Source organism: Eriocheir sinensis, chromosome 5 (assembly GCF_024679095.1).
Source record: "Eriocheir sinensis breed Jianghai 21 chromosome 5, ASM2467909v1, whole genome shotgun sequence".
NCBI classification, from domain to species: Eukaryota; Metazoa; Arthropoda; class Malacostraca; order Decapoda; family Varunidae; genus Eriocheir; species Eriocheir sinensis.
The window spans coordinates 3714591-3736240 of record NC_066513.1 but is presented as its reverse complement, the minus strand read 5'-3'; the positions used below and the strand labels follow the sequence as shown (position 1 = coordinate 3736240).

General features: G+C 44.2%; 2 protein-coding genes across 4 annotated transcripts in view; one reads left to right on the top strand and one right to left on the bottom strand.

The window, feature by feature from the left end:
* The window catches only part of LOC126983541 (transcriptional protein SWT1-like), a 34976-nt gene extending 34087 nt beyond the window's left edge, over positions 1–889 (top strand). The window contains exon 5 of the mRNA XM_050836312.1: positions 650–889. Within this exon, the coding sequence (XP_050692269.1) occupies positions 650–869 (220 nt within the window). The 3' untranslated portion in view covers positions 870–889. The remainder of the gene's footprint in view (positions 1–649) is intronic.
* LOC126983547 (HCLS1-associated protein X-1-like) overlaps positions 1–21650 on the bottom strand; it is a 110102-nt gene that overhangs the window by 3031 nt on the left and 85421 nt on the right. For 2 of the 3 annotated variants that reach the window (XM_050836359.1, XM_050836334.1), the window contains one exon: positions 17157–17297. In XM_050836359.1, coding sequence (XP_050692316.1) covers positions 17254–17297 — 44 coding nt within the window. In that variant the 3' untranslated portion in view covers positions 17157–17253. Of the gene's footprint in view, positions 1–11373; positions 12213–17156; positions 17298–21650 lie in introns of those variants that run through there. The other variant, XM_050836351.1, reaches the window with a different exon arrangement.

Sequence of the window (21650 nt, the reverse complement as noted above, 5' to 3'; positions counted from 1 at the left end):
TGAGTTTCCAATGAGAACATAAACATCCCAATATTTCTAAATAAATAGCAAAATAATAGCGAAAAATAGATATAAGAGGATTTAAAGTCCACGTGATGTAAACAAACAAACGCCCAGCGGCGTGACTTTTAAGATTTAAATGGCCCATACAGTAAGTAAATTTTGCGCTTCGATGTTTTTAATATTTTTTTTATTTTTTCCTGGCGTGCTTCCTTAACAAGCAGTTATAGCGTCTACACACCTGCATGTCTCTGTGTTTTTATGAAAGTGTACTGCCTGCTATGTACTGTATACTTCTTTTAGTTAGATCATAATTATCAATAATGCATACGTTGTAAGCCATTATAAGGTATACTGGGCTGCAGGATATGGGTAGCACTGTTTAATGTGCCCCCTACTTCTTGTAGGTCTCAGGAACATGACTTTTTGGAAAATCGAGGTGCTGCTCTAAATATGGGAAATTCAGCTTATAACATACCTATACATCTGGGCTAACTTTTGTTGGCAGCAAAGCTTCAAGAATATAAGAATTAGCATTATTAGCTGAAATGTTTTCCATAAAGTTAAAAGCTAAAGTACTACATAAGTGACATTTTTAATCATAAACTTACTACATGCTAATCTCCTCCATTCTCTCTCTTACTTCTAGATGTTTAAATGAAAAAACCTCTGCAGCTCTGCAGGAGTTGGGTCACCTGCTTGTTAACTTTTGGTCAGAAGCCAAACTGCCATGCCCACACCTGCCCTTCACAGAGTGTGACTTGAGGCAATTTGTGGAGAATCCCAGTAACATGCCATTCCTGGAAGGTGCCTTGCGGGAGCTGGAGAATCTTGTTCAGCAGCTGAGACAAGTTTTGGCCGGCCCCTAACTCAAAGCTGACAGCAAATACTTCCTTGTATTGTTTATCCTTGGGATTATTTATGTATTTATTATTATCTTTTTTTGTTCTGGCCCAGCCATCCATCAATCATCCTTCCATCCATTCATTACATCTCTTATCATCTTCGTGTACAACTGGTTACTTTGGTGCAGCACTAATACTGTCCACTTTGCTAACAAGTTTGTCAATCTTTGTACTCAATTTAATCTACATTATTTACTAAATTTTCAGTCCTTCCCTTAACCTAACCACTTACCTGCCTGCCCCCGACATATTTATCCCTCACTTTTTATTTATAGAAATATTCAAGTGGCCATTACCTCAACAAGTGGTGCTCAAAATATTGTGATAAGTATTTATTAAGAATTAAAAGTACTTAAAAGGAATTGAGTCTTACAGGTAAGTGTGTGTGTGTATATTATTAGCTAGTTGTATTTACCTAGTTGTGATGTAGAGAAAATGTGTTACATTCATGGGGTCTCATCTGTGTCTCAGTCAATCAGACTTTGCTTTGAATCCATTTAAGGTTTTGGACTGGATGATTTCCCTGTCTGGGCCATTCCACAGTTCAGCGCATTAATACAAAAACTATTTTTCTTGATTTCATCCAAGCATCTTGTCTTCAGTTTCTTTCTATGTCCTCTTGTTGCTGCTCCATCCCATACTAACAGCTCTTGCCTATCAATTTTGTTCATTCCCATCATTGTCAAGGGGAGGCGGCAACTGAGTGGTAAGCGTGCCGGTGCTGCGTCCAGGAGGATGCAGGTCCACATCCCGCCTGCCACCACAAGCTGGGATTTTTCAGTTACCACCGAGTGGCCTAAGACTACCCACATGCTGTCTTGGAGACCACCTAACAACCCGGACTCTAGATTCTCTCCAAATAGAGAATCAAAGATGAGCTCTGGGGGGCAGCATGAGCCAAGCAAGATGACACCACTATAAACACTTGCCTGCACTATAATGGGTTGGGGCCAACCATCATTCCTCACCAGGAAGCCTATAGGAAGCTATACAGTACCCTCTCGAGTTTCGCGCTATCCGAGTTTCACGATCCATGAGTTTTGCGGTTAGTCCTAAATTCTTACCATTCCGACTTTCGTGCATTATCACCCTGAATTTCGCACTGCTTTGACACGTACGGGTCACGTTTACTTACCATCGGCGCCACGCACGCTACCTTTAAAGGTAGTATCACACTGGACGTTTTACTCCAAATATTGTGGCTATGGCAAGAGAGAGAGAGAGAGAGAGAGAGGGGGGGGGGGGGGAACAGGTTGTTTTGAAGCTGCAGTTGAAGGCGGCTGCCTTACAATTGGCTGACAGTTCTGAAAACACGCTTGTAATTCGCTGGGAGTCAGATGATGTCATCGCCGACGCTCACCCTATCAGCGGCTTCACTGCCTTAAGGCGGTGTCACAAGGGCCGTTTTCGTCCAACCGTTGGGAGCTATGGGCGTTGCCCGTAGCTCCAACCGGGAGCGAGTTCACGGTTATCAGTAAGCTGGTGTCACACTGGGCTTTTTTCTTCCCACCACGTTGGCGCCAGCTAGGGCAACCGGCATCTCCAACTTTTCCTGGTGTGCGTCACACACATACGGCCAAGGTCGGTTGCCCGTATCCACATCCACAACGTAAACAAAGCACTTGCCCTGTATTAACATGGCGTCGTCTGCTAAAGTAAGGGCTGTCGCGGCTTGTGCTGATATTACCCAAGTTATGGACTTGTTGCTGCAGTTAAATGGAAGGAAGAAATAGTTGTGGGTGTGGCGTACTTGTGGTTCCTCCATGCCAATTTTCATTGTCACCACTGCGCGTGCACGGCCAACCCACCCATCTAGACTCAACCACATAAACACATGGATTGAATAACAACAAATACACACACACACACACACACACACACACCAGACACATTAGGAACCATTGCAGATGTTTCTGACAAACAGAAACGACTTCGCCATTTCTCGAGTGTGTTAGAACGTATTTGGTGAGTGGTTTCCATGAACCAAACCTAGCTCTTGGCAAGAAGAGAGCAGTCGTCTTTAACACTGCTCTCTTCTTGCCATTGGGTATGTTTGGTTTGTAGGAACCACTCACCAAATAAGTTCTAACACACTCTAGAAAATGGCAAAGCCATTTTTGTTGTGAGAAACATCTGCCATGGTTCATGATGAGTCTGGTGTGTGTGAGTGTGTGTGTGTGTGTGTGTTATTACTCGATCCACGTGTTTGTGGTCGGAGTCTAGATGGGTGGGTTGGCCGCTCACGCGCAGTGGTGACAATGAGAACTGGTACGGAGGAACCACAGACACACCACACCCACAACAGTTTCTTCCTTCCATTTAACTGCAGCAACAAGTCCATAACTTGGGTAATGGCAGCAAAAGCCGCGGCAGCCCTTACTTTAGCAGACGATCCCATGTTGATACAGGGCAAGTGCATTATTTACGTTGTGGATGTGGTTACGGGCAACCGACCTCGGCCGTGTGTGACGCACACCTGGAAAAGTTGGATTTGCCGGTTGCTCAAGCTGCCGCCAACGCGGTGGGAAGAAAAACGCCCAGTGTGACACCAGCTTACGGACAACCGACAACTTGCTCCCGGATGGGCGCACGGGCGTTGCCAGTAGCCACAACGGTAAGAGGAAAACGGCCAGTGTGACACCGCCCCAAGGCAGCAAGGCCGCTGACCGAGTGAGCGCTGGCAATGACGTCATCGGACTCCCAGCGAATCACAAGCGTGTTTTCAGAGCTCAGCCAATCGTAAGGCTTCATCTGTGGCTTTAAAACGACCCGTTCTCTCTTCCTGTTTTCTTCCTTTTTCCAAGGTACGTATTTTGAGATAACAATGGAGTAAAGGAGGAAAAAAGTGAGCTCCGGGGGGCAGCATGAGCCAATTATAATGGCGCCACTATAAACAGTTGCCTGCGCCATGACGGGCTCGGACTGACCATCAGGCCCAGATGGATAAACTACCGGCGCCATAGCCCACATGTAAAAAAAAAAAAAAAAAAAAAAAAAAAGGTCAGAACAGATAAGCACTTTTTCAGTGTTTTCAATACCTAGAGTTTCGCGCTATACTTTCGGAACGAAGTGAGCGCGAAACTCGAGAGGGTACTGTAGGTAAAAAAAAAAAAAAAAAAAAAAACTATAATCATGTCACCTTTTCTTTCAAAGATGGCAGCTCAAACTCTCCAGTCTTTCTTTGTATTCTTAGCTATCAGATTGAGGACTTATTTGTTGCTGCTCTTTGTGTTTTCTCGATCTTGAATACGTATACCTTTATTTGTGTATGGACCATCCTACTGTCACATTTCAATCTGGGATGGATCAGAGCCTCTATTAACCCTTTCCTTGCGTGCGGTGCGGACGCGACTATCCCCTCAGGCGCAGTCGGGCAGCCCAATGGGGGGTCTCTTTTAACCTCTGTATCTCAAAAACTATTCATCACAGCTACAAACCAAAAACACCATTGGAAAGAGGAGGTCCAGATCTATAGGAGTCGGTTATGTATGCCTCTCTTTCAAACGTACATGCACGTTCAGGGAGTGTTGAATGTTAACACTTACGTCAGTGTGTGCGGGATGATCAGCCATATTGAGGGAACTGCGGACATCTCGCCTTCAGATTCTGGCAAGGGAGTATTGCCAACTGCAATATTTATAACTATTTGGTCAAAGAATCAGTCAGGTGATAGGTGAAGCTATGCAAAAATGCTGCTATATTGGGCAAGTACATCCACCAGTTTTCCACCAAATTTAGTGAAGAACCCACTCAATTGGCAATCCTGTGTTGTGAGAATTAGTGTTGGAACACTCATACGCGGGAGATTTGAGTGCGGGTGGAGCTCGCAGCGAGCGTTTAGCGCCACCAGCAAATACGCCTAACGCTCGCTGCGAGTGTTTAGCAATGAAAGAGCAGCAGGTGGGGGACCACCCCTGCAATGGCAACAGAGCCAACAAATCTTGCCAAGATGGTGACGCCAGTCAAACGTCCAAGCCAAAACTGAGACCATGCCATGCCGAACCTTGCCTGGCAGGATGCACGGTTGGCCAGGACAGTGTTTGGAAAGGGTTCCTGCTTCAAAGCATCCTTAACCAGGCTCAACAGTCATAGGCCAACTCTAAAGGCCTTGCTGGGCAGCAGCTCCCTCAGCCCCAACACTGACTTCCAAGGCCTCAAGTGTACAAAGACCTTCCTACAGAAGTTGGGTCAACTAAACAAGATCTAGCCCCCACTCCAGGGACACATCTTGAAAACAAAAACAGCCACTAGCAACCTGCACTGCCAGGGCTATAGAGGCTGTGGTCCAGTTGCCCAACCAGCCCCCAAAACACTGAAGAAGAAGAAGGGCCGCCACAGGCAATGATTGTGGTCAGTGTTAAATCTGCCGCCTCATCTTACTTCTACAAATGTTTCATTCAGCTATGATTGCTGTTTGCAGTAAGGGGTCACCAGTAAGAGCAGGTGAGGGGATGTTTTGAGGAGGCTGTTTGTGGGACACCATCTTTGTTGCCCTCAGCTGATCCATTGGTCCATTGGACTCACCAGCCCACCTACGGGAGTTGTGTAACTAAAGGGTCAACTGTACACAGGGCTGTCCTGCAACAGAGATGACACTGGCCACACTCAACAACCATGATGTTTCCACTTTTCTCAAACAGTGGCTCCTGACCCATGCAACTCCTCAAAACAACTTGGCGGGGTCCAGTCTTGGTCTTGGTTCAGGCACCTGGCAAATGCTGCATCTTTGGCAAAACCTGCCACCTCTGTTGCTGCTGCCACCACAAAGGCAAACCCATGTCTGCCACCGGACCACCAGCAACACTGCACAGCGTTGCGTGGCTAAAGGACCAAACAATGTCAGGTTGTATATACTTATAGTCAGGAGATGCATTTCTGAGTGTATAGAGGTACCTGTGTAAACAAATTGGATTCAATGAAATTTCATGGTGAACTTTGGGAAAATACCCCAAGTATCCATAATTTCAGCTTATCCGGCACCTCTGAATCCCCACGGTTGCGCTTTACTAGCGGTTTTACTGTGTTTACCTCTACGATATATCTATGATAACTCCTTCTCAGCTTAATTCATTTAACCTTACTGATGTCTGCCCTCTGTCTCTTCTCTAAAAGTTATATTTGGAGCCACAGAGATGTCAAAGGGCTAAGATCAAAGTGCAGATGAATTATCAAGTTGAGGCCATGGGCAGTTTTAGGTATGCGATTTTTCCCTATTTCAAAGATGCGCGCACACTGATATGTTCATTATATTCTCCTCCTACAACTAACTAGCTCTAATTTGTTGTAAGAGTTTAACATCTGTAATACTTGTGTTTGGCTGGTGATGATGAGTGAAGACGCTGTGCACAGGCCAAACAACGTGTTGACGCGACAGCATAGCTGGGCAAGATAACAGAAAACCTTATTCCCGATATCCGATAACTGATAATGGGAAACCTTATCAGTGATAACCGATATTCTTTAACTGGAGACACAAATATAGGCAATAACCGATACCCGATACCCGATATAAATCCACAATTCCGATACTAGCTAGCGATAAGTCCGATAGGCGAAAACGATACTATATTGATATTTCAAATAAAAAAACCGATGAATTCAAATTTTCATTATCTATATTTTTGAAAACTGGCCCATCACAACTTATTCAGTTATTCTTACTTATCACCATTAACACTTTAACAGTCACTTCAGTAAAGAAACACTGAAGCACTGGGAACCGGAACACTGGCACTCACTCCGTCACTCGAGACCCAGCTGAGAGGCCACACGCCACGCCGCCACGTGGTAACACAAGCCGCTGGTCTCTGTTTGCGCTCTTTACAACGGGATCACAAATTTCAGGCAGTGAATAATCATTTTTTGGGCTAAGTTAAATGATTTTTCTCTCTGATATAGTGTTTTTTGAGTCTAACCAAAAAAATGACCTAGTGTTTTTAATGTTGTGATCTAAATATGAAATCTCTTCACCGAACATATTTCATACCCCGAAGTTTTTTCATGCAACACCGGGCACCCGGGCCACGCATGCGCAATAGGGAGGAGACAACGTTTTTTTTTCTGAGAGGCGGAAAAAAGTAGTGATGATCGCTAGTTTGGTTACAAAAGTAACGAAGATACCGATATTTATATAAATAAGTAGCAGATGGCCGATAACCCGATTTTGTTATCAGCGATAACGGCCAGCTATGCGCGACGGTAAATATTGCTCCTATTGCCAGTGAAGACCAGTACATTGGATTTGCCGGCAACACTGGCAGCTCCGCCGATTTTGCCCCAGACCCAGATCTAAAGCGCCAGCCAGCTGCAAAAGTTGCCACAAGTTGCCTTGTATTAAGCCACCTTTAATTTCTTCATCATATCCTCATCCATGTAGTGAAATGCCACTCTTTGTTTGTCAACAGCTTATGAATTTCTCCTAAAATCTTTATACAGTCGTCCCTCAAATAGTATGGGGGTTAGGGACCCAGGACCCCCATACTATTCGAAAATCCATATAAAATTAGTGCTGGCTCCCGCCAGGCTCAGTTGCCAGTTATGCATTTTCTGCTGCAGTCACAGTGCAGTACTGTTACTACACTGGGGGGATCGAGGGGGGCAAAGAGGTCAGGTTATTTAAAGTTCGGTTGGAGTAGTTTAAATATGCGTCCCTTAACTACATGTATAATAGCAAGACGCAATGCTGTATTTTGGAGGCGCAGAGTCAATCTCCACAGTTACCGTTTCGTATCTTATTTCAAGTAAGATTTAGAAAGCAATACAGACTATGGTAGAGAGTAAGAGAGAGTGTGAGTGTATGACATGGCCCGCTCGCTGACAATGTGGAAGGCAGCGCTGCCAGGATGGCTCCGTTGCCCAGTGTGGTAACACTACGGCAGAAAATGCATAACTGGCAATTTTGGCCGGCGAGTAGAAGCTGAGCCAGGCAGGACTCGGATTCACGTGGTATGCTCTCCCTACCGCAACTTAATTCATACCAAAACGTAACTTCTCCTAAATCTGAATTTTTCTGCATGGTGAACAGCTTTCTCGAACGCTTTGGGGTGCATACAGCAAGTGTTTTTGGCTTGTCTCTTGAGTCCCATGTTCATGTTATGTGGTAATGGAGAAGCGTATCTGAGGTTGTGCACACACACGGACTTAATTAAGGAAAGCACATACTTTTCAATCGGGCAAAACAGTGTTCCTGATGTACACACACATTAACTGAGGAGATGCGCATGGGTGGCAGTCTGGTAGAACCACTGAGGTAGAATTGGTGGAGTCAACACGGCCCGATAATCCCATTCATTAAGGTGAAGCCGCCGAACTGTCATTTTTAGGGCCAGAAGATGAGGGATACACGGGTGAGAGCAGCCTGGCCTGACCTGACGACACCTGACACCTGACAGGTTTCCACAACCTTGCGGCCCTAAAAATGAGTTTGGTGGATTCACTTAACTGGGCTGATGTCGACTCCACCAATTCTACCTCCATGGCTAGAACAGTCTTGCCACTCACGCCGTGGCTACTTGGTGCGACGAGCGGGAAATTTTAAAAAATCCTTAAAAAATCTTCTATAACAATCCATATAAAACCGAAACCATACTATTGGAAACCTTACTATTTGAGGGACGACTGTATTTTCATTTTGAGGTGACGTATTATCCTGGACCAACACTTGCAGGACTTTTTCCACCTTTGCTTTTGTGATTTTTCATTTCCCATTGAATAACTCAGACAGCCTTCTATTACTTTTACCAGTTTTCAATATTTTGCCTTTCTTAACATTAAATTTTATTTCCCACAACTGTCTCCATTTGTACATCTTGTCAAGAACTTCCTGTAGCATCCTTCAGTCCTCTTCATCATTTACTCTCCCCATGATCCTAGCACCATCTGCAAACATACTCACACAACTTGTTGTTCCAAACATCGTCTCGTTTGCATAAATCAGGAACGTTATGTGCGCCAGTGCAAAGTCCTATGGAACCCCACTCGTTACTTCCCTCCAACCTATCCTTCACTACCATCTTCGACTGTTGGCCTCTTAGGCAGTCCCTCATCCAGTCCAGGAGACTTCCCTTCTGTCCCCAATGTGTTCAAACTTATAGTTCAGTAAAACCCCAACTATCCAACCCTTGGGTTTCTGGAAACCCCAAGTATCTAGCAAAAATCTGGCTGGCCAAAACTTTTTTCAAAATTCCAATCATCGCAGTCGTCGCTGAACTGTTGGTGGCTCATGATTGGCTCCTACTTCTGGTGATGATTGGCTGGCTGAAGTGAGAGGATGGGATGGTGTGCAGTGGCAGAATGTGTTGGACATATTAATGTAAACAAACACAGTACGACATCAGTGATGTGTGCAACTGGGGTTCCGTTTGGTGCTGACTACAGGAAGGTATGGAGCTCCTCCCTTCATTTACTTTGTGCCTGTTTCCATTTTTCCCTCCAAGAGAGCTGGCCAGTCACCTACTTAATGTGAGCAAGTGCTGTGCATCAGTGCAGCCATGATTTTATTCCTGTATATGAGGCGTCTAGTGCTCAAGGGGCGAACAAGCCAATTTCCTAGTTTTGAGTGTTGTGATACAGTGAATTTACCGTACCCAACGGTTATGTTTCTCGCAAGACATTTGAACCACACCAGGACAACTCCACAAAAAGACACACAAACCACTTACCACTAATACAGCAGGGGTGCCGGGCTTTCCCCTACAAGCACCTCCCAGCATAACAACGATAATCCTAACAGGCCTGATAGTAATACCTAGTTGTAATCACTGTAGGAGGCACTTATCTTTCGAAGGGTTTCAAAAGAAGTGGTCTCTTGAAGTAAGTTCTGGAGGAGTCCTGTTGTCCTCGAGACTAACTTTAAATCAGCACTGCCGCGAGTTAATATTGGGCGAAAGCACTGAGGTGTTGTTAGCTTGAGAGCAGGTGATGTTGTGGGCCGAAAGCCAACCACGTGGGTCTGAAGGGGTATTTTGAATTTCCCTCGCCAGATGGCGTGGCTTTCGATCGGTTAAATTATCCTTGCTCTTAATTATTCCGCAAGGGCAATTATTTATTATTTCATGAAAGGAAACACTGAACTATTGTTATTTCTTTCATTGTAAATGTGTTTAGTCTTCAGGCAGTGAATACGGTGATACTGTTTCTATCTGGGAGCCGATGAGCGAAGTATGTAAGTACCATCCAAGGCTTATTTGAGCTCAGACGATACTCTTAGTTGGCTTGAACTCTTGGCCCGAGACTAGTTCCATAAGAGAAATAGTTAATTTGTCTAATCCCCTGGTTAACTGACCGAATTCCTAACATGAGCTACAGGCCTTCAAAGTCAACCATAGCAAAAACATAATGAAAAACACACATAGCAATATCATCATACATCAATAGAAAGTTTTCAGGTAGACAAATTCAATGGAATCAGTGTTTGTGTGAAAATGTGTTAATTATTTAAAAAAAAAAAAAAAAATTAAGTAATGCATGTTTATTATCTGATTTAATCCAAACTTAGAAAATCAAAAGAACATGATGTAACTAAGAGCCAGTCTAAATTTCAAAACAAAATTTCCATACTTAGGTGTTTTATGAGTGCTTTACAAGTGCTCTTCGCCCTCAGAGCCCTGATACAGCCCATTTCATACATCATGGGAGCAGCGAGTAGCGGGCTTTTTTTTATTATTATTATTGTTATTATTATTATTATTTTTTTTTTTTAATGCCCTTGAGCGGTCTCCTTTGTTGTAAAAAAAAAAAAAAAAAAAAATCTGCAGACAGGCAAAAACACACTACAGTAGAGCCCCACTTAGCGCGAGATCAATTAGCGCGAACCGCAATTAGTGCGAGCCACCATCTACCAAGAAAAAAAAAAATTAGCGCGAAAGCCTGTGTGAGCAGCCACCACGACTGAATTTTGAAAATTGCGCCAAGCCACCATGATGCGCGGCACAAGACACCATGATGCGCGGCACAAGACACCATGATGCGCGGCACAAGACACCATGATGCGCGGCACAAGACACCATGATGCGCGGCACAAGACACCATGATGCACAGCACACGCCGCCATGATGCGCGGCACAAGCCGCCATGATGCACAGCACACGCCGCCATGATGCGCGGCACAAGCCGCCATGATGCACAGCACAAGCCGCCATGATGCGCAGCACAAGCCGCCATGATGTGCGGCACAAGCCGCCATGATGCGCACCACAAGGCGCCATGATGCACGGCAAGCCGCGAGAGCCCTTACTTTAGCAGATGACGCCATGTTGATACAGGGCAAGTGCTTTGTTTACGTTGTGGATGTGGATAAGGGCAACTGACCTTGGCTGTGTGTGACGCACACCTGGAAAATTTGGATTTGCCGGTTGTCCAAGTGTGATACTGCCTTCAGGCAGCGAGGCCACTGACCAGGTGAGCGCTGGCGATGACGTCATCGGACTCCCAGCGAATCACAAGCGTGTTTTCAGAGCTCAGCCAATCATTTTTTTTTTTTTTTTTTTTTTTTTTTTAATGTGAGTGATTATTTTGAGTAATTATCAAACCCACGTGTGCACAATTTTTTTTTTTTTCATATCGGTTACTTTATTCAATTAGCGCGAATTCAGTTCGCGCGACCGCGTTCATCCACCTAATTCTTGCGCTAAATGGGGCTCTACTGTACTCTCACCACCCTTCTACTGGGCCATAGAGAGTGATTTCCTATTTTCACATTCACAGAGGGTTGCACAGTGCTTCCACCTTGCAGAAACCGGCGAAAACTCAAAATTCGCCATGCTGGCGTGTTCGCCCCTCGAGCTCTACATGCCTCATATGTACAAATACTTGTGGTTGTGTGTGAAGATGGGATGAAGAAAGTAATGAACATACATGAGAGTTTTGTATGATGACTGTAACAGAAAAGGGAGTTGATTGTTGAGTGGTTTAAGGGGATCTCCCTGGCAAAATGTAATTTACTGATGAGTTGTGCTGAAAATTTTATGTTCTTGAGAATTATTATTATTATTTATTTTATTTATTTATTTATTTATTTATTATTTTTTTTTTTTTACATTTTCGCCTGTGGGGCCCGTTCTGGAGCTGGCAAGTGTTTATATTGGTGCCATCTTGCTTGGCTCATGTTGCATCCTGGACCTCATCAATGACCCTCTCTTTTAGAGAGAGAATCTAGAGTCCAGATTGATAGGTGGTCTTCCGGACAGCATGTGGGTAGTCTTAGGCCACTCGGCAGGGACTGAAAACTTGTAGCTTGTGGCACCGGGCGGGGCGCAAACCTGTGTTATCCTGGACGCAGCGCTGACACGCTGTTCACTCAGCCACCGTCTGTAATTTTTAATTTTTTTTATATATATATATATGATTACCTTCCTGAGACAAGTTGATTAAGAATACACATCTATTTTCTACTGGTTGTCATAAGAGGGTGTCAAAAGGGATAAAGTTCCCTTGATGCAAGAGGTTGAGGTCAAAGAAAATATTCGTCAGAGTGATCACTTGGCCTTTGTGACTCCCTACCCGGCCTTTGCAGAAACACATGAATGATTATTATGGTTATTGTCATCAGTATTATTTTTGGTACCAGTTATTGTATATTTCACTCAGGAATATTTTGCATATTTTTTTAATAAAACAACCAGACTATTAACCATTTCTGTAATCTTGCCTATATATGTTTACCCATCTCATCTTTACTGTAGGATGTCCTGTGTATTAAAACCATTTTGTCACATGAGGGCATTTGTAATGCAATTTACCAAGTACTAAAAAATTTTTTTTTTTAAATGAACATCTGGCTTAAATCGAAGCTGAATGTCTTGTCCAACGAGGCAGTACATTATAAAAAGTGCAAAATACATGAACCATCACCAATCCGCCAAGCACCTAAAGATAAACATGGGAAAATTGCCGTCAAAATTTTGCAACTTTCAAAATTCCATCTCCATCAACATTCAAGATATCGGGTTATACATTGCCTTGAATTTGCCTTCAGTTTGAGCCCAACTTAAATTGAAGGCAAATTCAAGGCAATGTGTTCAAAGAGAGCAAGATACACATGAATCATCACCACCACCCCCTGTAAGGGATGGCTATGGGAGTAAAGGGGCTATTACACTGGGCAAATTTTTCGTGGATCTTCAGTCAAACCACGATTTCCGCTGGCGTGGTTCTCATTTGTTTTGTGTTATTGCTGCCGATGATGATGGTGAGTGATACCGTCGTCCTTCGGTGAAATTTACCGTAGCTTTGGAAGACCGTGGACACGTCAGAAAACCACGAAAATATGAGAACCACGCCAGCGGAAATCATGGTTTGACTGAAGATCCACAGAAAATTTGCCCAGTGTAATAGCCCCTTAACACCTCCAGGTTACTGAAATGCACTGTACAAGAAGGAGAATGATCAAGGAAACAAATTATGGTTAAGAAAGAAGAAAATGAGATTAGGAAGATGGTAAGGTAGACCAGAAAGTGATTATAAAGGGAAGAAAAAAATGGGAGATAAAAACAGAAACACATTTTGCATCTCTAATATTTTTTTTTCCCCTATACTCTTCATCACTGAACTGGTGCCAGGGTCACCACTGGCAGTGATGGTATCACTCATGGTGCACAGGATCACACAATAACAATAACAGCTCATGTTGGTAGATGAGCTGCCAAGCTATTGTGTGAAGAGAAAACAGTTCCCATGTAGCTTGCATGTTGTGATTGCCAAGATAGGGCTAGAGGAAACCGTCCAAGTGAATCAAGAACGAGCTCCGGGGGGGCAGCAGAGCCAAGAAAAGATGATGCAACTATAAAACACTTGCCTGCGCCATGACGGGGTGGGGCCAACCACCAACCAGGCCCCTCAAGAAACCCTATGGGTGCTATAGGGTGGCACATAAAAAAACAAAAAGATGCTGAGTGACGTGCCACATCACTGAATAAGCTGCAAGGCTTGCTGGAATACCACCTGGCTGTTCAACATACTATCTTTGTGACATAGCAAAAAGTTATTTTGGGAATGGCTAATTTTGACCTTATGAACATTGCCCATTTGTTCATGGACAAGCTCCCAAGTTAGAGAATTAATAGGGGAAGAAGAAAATGCATTTTGGCCATGGTGTCGCCACGCTCGGCAGATTGCATTAGGAAGGTCCTCGTGTAAATCTTGAAATATGTATGCTTTTGACACAAGTGACTATTATTATTATTATTATTATTATTATTATTATTATTATCAAAACTGAGGGAGCCCCAAAGAAGAGTCAAAATGACTATAACCCCAAATGTGATTGAGTCTCCAAAGAGGGCCCAGCATAGCTATGGCAATGAAATAGGGTGTTTTAGAAGAAAAGAATTAACCCTACTTTTGAATAAATTAGATGAACAGGAATTTACAACCTCTTCTGGAAGAGAGTTTCATAGTTTTGTTAGGGCAGGGATAAATGATCTTGAAAGATGATTAGTATTACATCATATATATGAAAAAGCTCTACTATTAAGGGATTCTGTGAACCTAGTAGCACGAGCATGGTTAAAAGGTGGGGGAAGTTTGCTATGAAAGGGATGGTCATTAGTACTAACAGTTTTATATAAAAATGTCAAACTTCCTACCAACCGGCGACGCTCATTGGTAATGTTAAGATTGGGTAGTAGGAATCTAACATTATTAAAGGCCCTCTCCAAAAGATGAAGATGGGAATTGGCAGCTGAAAGCCACACAGGGGAGCAATATTCAAAGGAAGGGAGGATGAATGAGTAAAAACTCCGTAAAATAACTGAATCATCCTGATATATCTTTTTGCATTTACGAAGCAACCCTGTTTTTTGGGAAATTGATGCCACCAACTGCTGTACAGTCGTCCCTCAAATAGTACAGTTTCCAATAGTATGGTTTCGGTTTTATGCGGATTGACATGAAAAAATTTTTTTAGGATTTTTAAATTTCCCGCTCGTCACACCAAGTAGCCAAGGCGTGAGTGGCAACACTGTTCTAACAAAACACCCGCTCAAAGCATCCCAAAGCGTTTGAGAAAGGTGTTCACCTTGCAGAAGAATTCAGATTTAGGAGAAGTTACGTTTTGGGATGAGTTACGTTGCGGTAGGGAGAGCATACCAAGTGAATGAGAGCAGTGTTCGCTGTATCTATCATAGTGTAAAAGAAATTCTTGCCGCAGTAACTGTCAGTGCTCTAAGAGTGCTGCAAGAGTGGAGAAAAAGGCCGTCCTTTTACTAAGCCTCGTCGTTGCTATGGTAACGGCGTCTCACTCGCAGCAAAATGGCGTACGCTGATCTTCCTGCCAGTGCGTTTGAGAGAGCGAGTTGGAACATCACGGGCGCCCAGACCACCCCTGGTGACGTTTAACATGCAGAGAGAGAGAGAGAGAGAGAGAGAGAGAGAGAGATATGCACACATACATACATACATATAAACACAGTGGATTTGCCTAATATATGGCTTTGTAAATTCCAGATTGGTAATCAACTGTACTTTACCAATAAGTCTGTATTGTTTTTAATCCACAGAGAGAACTAAAACACAGGTTTCTCAGGCCAAAATGGCTCATTTCCAAGATGTATAATTCATGGCACCCACCTTGAATTCTGCAGGCCAATCGCTTCACACAAGAACCATTTCAGAACCTGGCTGTAATGGCAAGTGTGCACACTGAAGCTGCCTTGTTTCGCTAGCCACCAGACTGCATAGTGCATTGTGTGTGTCCACCCACACCTGGCTGCTGTTCCCCTCAAGATTACCTCACCCCAGGTGCTATAGACTGCCAGGACCCCCCTGGAAGTCTGAGCCAGACTCAGCCATTTTGGACAAAAGAAGAAGCCGCCTCTCAGCTAGTAGCAGTGGCAGAGGAGGTGGAAGAGGCAGAGAGGCAGCAATGGAGGCAACACCCCCTCCTCATGCCTGAGTTACCACCAAAGCCTCCTCATCACAAACACCTAAGCATTTTCATCATCGAAGTAACGTGAGGGCCTTTAATAGTAGGGTTGCCTGAGGACCCAAAGGTAAAGATAAAAATAGCTATCACCCCTTTACCCAAGAAAGCTGAGAGAAAATTCAAATTCAGGTGGTGATAGGCATCATAACATCCAGATGCAAACAGGCCAATGTGTCCAATTTATGGAAGGTTTACTGTATGTGTGCATGATGATATGGTATATATTACAATATCATGTAGCTAGGTCAAGAGGTAAACAGCGACTGACACTTCATGTGAAACGTGATTTGGCGGGAACACCGCATCAACATGCAGCCACTTAGCAGACACATTTTTCAAGAAGCTGACTTCTTAGTGGTTTGGTTCACTTCTCAAATAGTGGATGGAATTTGTTAAATTCTAAATTTGTTAAATCAAGGGTCAAATGTATATTTATAATGCCACTTAATTCCACTAACACACCTCCACAAGGCTTCTGCGTGTTACAAAAAACATGAGAAATCAATCCAGACCTGGAAAGGGTTTTACCGGCGCTGGAGATTGAACCCACGACTGGCTCGATGGGAAAGCCACTCCTTACCCAGTCGCCCAAAGAAGTGCCCACTCGCTTAGTGAGTTTGGGAGGCTTTCCACATCAGGTGGGTCAGTCACTTTAGCTTCACACATTTTTCATTATTCTTTTCCCTCAAATTCACAATTTTACTTACAGTATTCATCAATAAAATATTGATACAAGGAGATGCAGAGCAGTACAAAAAATTTTGTCCATTACAAATCTCTTACTATAGTTACCCCTTCATGAAAGAGAAAGAAAATCTTTATGAAGGATTGGCTCAATGGGATACAAGTAAAATGATCCCTTGATTTTCCATATTATCCATGTCATTGTGGAAAGGATTTACATATTTTTTTTCAGAAAGAACTGGAATCACACTTCATTACAAAAGAATTGTTGCCTACGCCACCCCCCTGATGACATGAAGCACACTTGCAAAAATCCTTTCCATGAATGTGTGGCAGCACCGCTGACAGAGTACCTACATCCTAAACGTGTGACCCATCCTGAAGCTGAGCAAGCCTTCAGCAACTGTATCAACTGAGATGATTGGCTTTAGTCTGCAGGTAAGTTGTGTTTCCCCATGTCCTGCTCCAGCTATCATTAGGGCTCACTGAGAGGCAGGTGGTGAGTGAGCACGTGATTGAGTTGCAGCCTGAAGGCCAACATAAGCATTGAGTAGGGCAAGTCAGGGAGGCAAATAAGCAGCCAAGCAGTTTTGATAAACCACCTTTATGGATTTTTTTAGTTTATATAAGGAACAAGTTACACTTACTTTTTGTAAGGGAAATCCTTGGTTTGTGTTGTGTGCGGCAAGGTTGATGTGGGACTACAGCTGGGTTGTGGCAGTGTGTGGCGGGGCAGCCCTCCCATCAGGCAAGGCCACAGATTTTTGGCTTCCATGACCGCTGCTTGCCTGTGTAAATATAAGACCCTTTTAAATTATCTTTACTGTTTATGACTCTGGCTATAAGTCTCATGAGCGGCAGTTATATTTTATGCCTGGAGGTGATTGGTGGAGCCCAAGCTTGAGCCACAACAAAATTACTCATCAATTATATAGCAGCAGCAATGGCAGCAGCCTCTTCCTCCGGCTCCTGGGTCTGGATTCTGACACTGAGGCACATGGCTGTCTTTCGTATGCCTCATAGCACCTTGAGTCAGTGTACCAGAGAGTAAGGCTAGAGGACATAGAGAGGGGGGCCTGAACCAGCCATGACAAAAGTGTACAGAGGCATGGCTGGTAAGTTCATGGGCAGTCACCGGATGCCTGCTACCCTGCACCGCCTTGTGCACCAGATGCTACATCACATATATCCCCCACACCTCCCTCACAGTATACGTACAAGCTTTGTAATAGATGTGCACATCATCTCCCCCACTTAACAGTAAGTTATACAGATATTGTAACTGTTTTGCACTTATCGGTCTAATGCAGACAGATAATTTGACAGACTTCACTGCACTGTATGAGGGTACAATAATAAGATTTCAGATTTCAATCCCCCCTCCCTTTTTTTTTTTACAGCTAAAGAAACAGCTCAAGGGCAACAAAAAAAGGTGTAAAAAAAAAGCCTGCTAATCGCTGTTCCTACAGAGACAAAAGTTATGAGCAGCCAAAAGAGAGGTCAATTTCGGGAGGAAAGGTGTCTTGATACTCTCCTCTTGAAAGAGGTCATGTCATAGGCTGGAGGAAATATAGATGAAGGAAGGCTGTTCCAGAGTTTACCAGTGTAAGGGATGAAAGAATGAAGATGCTGGTTAACTCTTGCATAAGGGGTTTGGACAGTATAGGGATGAGCATGAGTAGAAAGTCGTGTGCAGCGGGGCCGCGGGAGGAGAGGAGGCATGCAGTTAACAAGTTCAGAAGAGCAGTCAGCATGAAAATATCGATAGAAGATAGAAAGAGAGGCAACATGGCGGCGGACTTTAAGAGTTAGAAGACTTTCGGTACGAGGAGGAGAGCTGATGAGACGAAGAGCCTTAGGCCGGTGTCACACTAGGCGATTTTGCCGCGCGGTTTCGCCGAGCGGTTTCGCCGCTTTTGCGATAACACACACAAACCAATTGGAGGTGTCACACTGGGCGGTTTTACGCAGCGGTGCCTGTGACAACCGCCCGCCACCACAGCATGCTGCGGCAGAACCGCCATGCCGCGCTGCCGCTTCCCGCCGCGATTGAGGACACAACACATACAGTTCAATGCACGTGGTCACACCAGGCGGTTCCGCCGCGCGGTCGACCAACATGTTTGACGTTGATTTGTTTATTCAATTAGTGTAATTGTCAATCTTTCCTCGGCAGATATTGACCTCCTGAACTGTGTGTTTTGTTTGGAGATGTGAGGCCTTAGGACTTGCAGCAATTTATCAAATGAAGCCCTGGTCATTCGGTAATTAACAACATAAGAACATGAGAACGTAGGAGTGTGCAAGAGGCCGGTAGGCCTGTACAAGGCAGCTCCTTTGAACCTAAGCTCCCGTGAATCTAACCCCACCTAATATCGATGTTCATGAATTTCTCTAATCTATTTTTTAATGCGACAATTGTTCTGGCACTCACCACATGACTCCTCAGCCTGTTCCACTTATCTACCACTCTGTTAGTAAGCCATTTTTTGCATAGTTCCTTGTTGCATCTGAATTTATCCAGTTTAAACCCATTACTACGTGTCCTACCCGGTTCTCTTACCAACATAACCTTTTTAATATCCCCCTTATTACAGCCCTTCATCCATTTATAAACCTCGATCATGTCTCCACGCACCCTTCGCCTTTCTAGAGAATGCAAGTTTAACTGTGTGAGTCTTTCCTCGTATGGCAAGTTTCGTAACTCTTGAATCATCTTAGTCATCCTTCTCTGCACTGATTCTAACATTTTTATATCCATTCTATAGTAATCTGACCAGAACTGAACCGCATAATCAAGATGAGGTCTAACTAATGCTACATGTAGTTTGAGGAAGACTTCGGCGCTTGCTTACGCTCCTTGATATAAAACCCAGTACTCTGTTTGCTCGATTTCTAGCTTGAATGCATTGTGCCCTTGGACTGAAATCAGAGATCACTAACACCACACATTATCATAAAACTTCTCAAACTTTTCACTAGTTTCCCTCTCAGCGTAAAATGGGTGAACCCAATTTCTCAGAAATGTGGGCTCTTTAAGTAATCCTTCTGCCTCAAGGACACAAACAATCTTGAGGTCAGCGCTGCCGCGCGGCAAAACCGCCAAAGTGCGACATGGTACTGGTTAGGCGGCGCCGCCGCTTTTCCCCACCCAGCGGTTTTGCCGCGCGGCGAAACCGCCCAGTGTGACACCGGCCTTAGACTCTTCTCTATCCAGGAGAGCTGTGTGAGTGGAGCCCCCCCACACGTGAGATGCATACTCCATACGAGGGCGGACAAGGCTCCTGTAAATGGATAGCAACTGTGCGGGGGAGAAGAACTGGTGGAGATGGTACAGAACGCCCAGCCTCGAGGAAGCTGATTTAGCAAGAGAAGAGATATGAAGTTTCCAGTTGAGATTTTGAGTTAAGGATAAACCGAGGATGTTTAGTGTTGAAGAAGGTGATAGCTGAGTGTTGTCAAAGAATAGGGGATAGGTGTTTGGAAGATTGTGTCGAGTGGATAGGTGGAGAAACTGTTTTTTGAGGCGTTCCAGATAACATTGACTCTTGGATAATGCAGATACAGATAATTGAACTTTTGTGCGTGTGGGTGGGTGTGGGCATATATATATATATATATATATATATATATATATATATATATATATATATATATATATATATATATATATATATATATATATATATATACAGTAATGTTCTCATGTTCTCTGAGACAGTCACTCCCAAATCTTTTTCTTCCATTCCTCTGCATATTATCTCATTTCCCATCTTATAATCGTATTCACATCTGCCACTCCTACCAAACTCTATTTTTTTACATTTCCCAAGGTTGAACTCCATCTGCCATGTACCACTCCACTCCAATATTTTATCCAGGTCCCTTTGCAATGCCTCACAGTCCTTCACATCATTGACTCGTGTCAATAGCTTTGCATCATCTGCAACCAAACTCACATAGCTGGTCACTCCGTCCACCATATCAATTATATAAACAGCAAACATTATTGGCGCCAGCACTGAACCTTGTGGGACCCCACTCATCACAGGGCACCAGTTGGAAACCCTGTCCCTAATTATTGTCCTCATTTCCCTGTTAGTTAGGAAGTCCTCCAGCCACTTAGGGGCGCTTTCACAGTCACTTTGTTTGTTTTGATCGTTACCAATGGCAGTGATCGCCACTATAATTTTCCATGTGAAACTGGCCTATGGGGTAGTGGCGGCTGCAGAGGAAGGGAGAGCTATTGAGAATGTGTGGTAAGGTGCGGGGCTAGGCTAACCCTGCAGCCGCCACTACCCCATCGGCCGGTTTTACGTGGAAATACTATAGCGGTGATAACAGCCATTGGTAACGATCAAAACAAACAAACGTGACTGTGAAAGCGGCCCTTAATCAGTCCATCACCCACTCCATCCCTATTTTTAATTTTCCAAATTAGTCTTCTGTGCGGTACTTTGTCGAATGCCTTTTTCAAATCCAGGTACACTCCATCCCCCCAGCCTTCTCTCTCTTGTATTAAATCTGTCACCCTTGAGTAATAACACAACAAGTTGGTGACACAAGATCTCCCTCTCCTGAATCCAAACTTGCAATCCGAGATAATTTTCTCACTTTCTAAAAAATCCGACCACCTGTTTTTAACTAGCCTCTCACATATCTTCACAACCACACTAGTGAGTGATACCGGTCTGTAATTTAATGGGTCCTCTCTCTTTCCTCCCTTATAAATTGGTACTATGTTTGCTCTCTTCCAACCTTGTGGTACCCTTCCTTCACTCATTATGGCGGTGGCGTAGGTGGTAGCGTACTGGGCCCACATTCACCGCGTGATGGACGACGCGGGTTCGAATCCCCACGCTACCACTCGGATTTTTCAGTCACCGCCGAGTGGCTTAAAACTACCCACATGCTGTCCTGAAGACCACCCATCAACCCGGACTCAAGAGGAAGCCGTCCAAGCAAATCAAGAACGAGTTCCGGGGGGCAGCATGGGCTAATGCAAGATGGCGCCACTATAAACACTCGCCTGCGCCAGAACGGGCTGGGCCGACCATCAGGCCCCACCTGGAAGAAGCCTTGGGCCGACCATCAGGCCCCACTGGGAAGATGCCTATCGGCGCAATAGGCAATCAACGTAT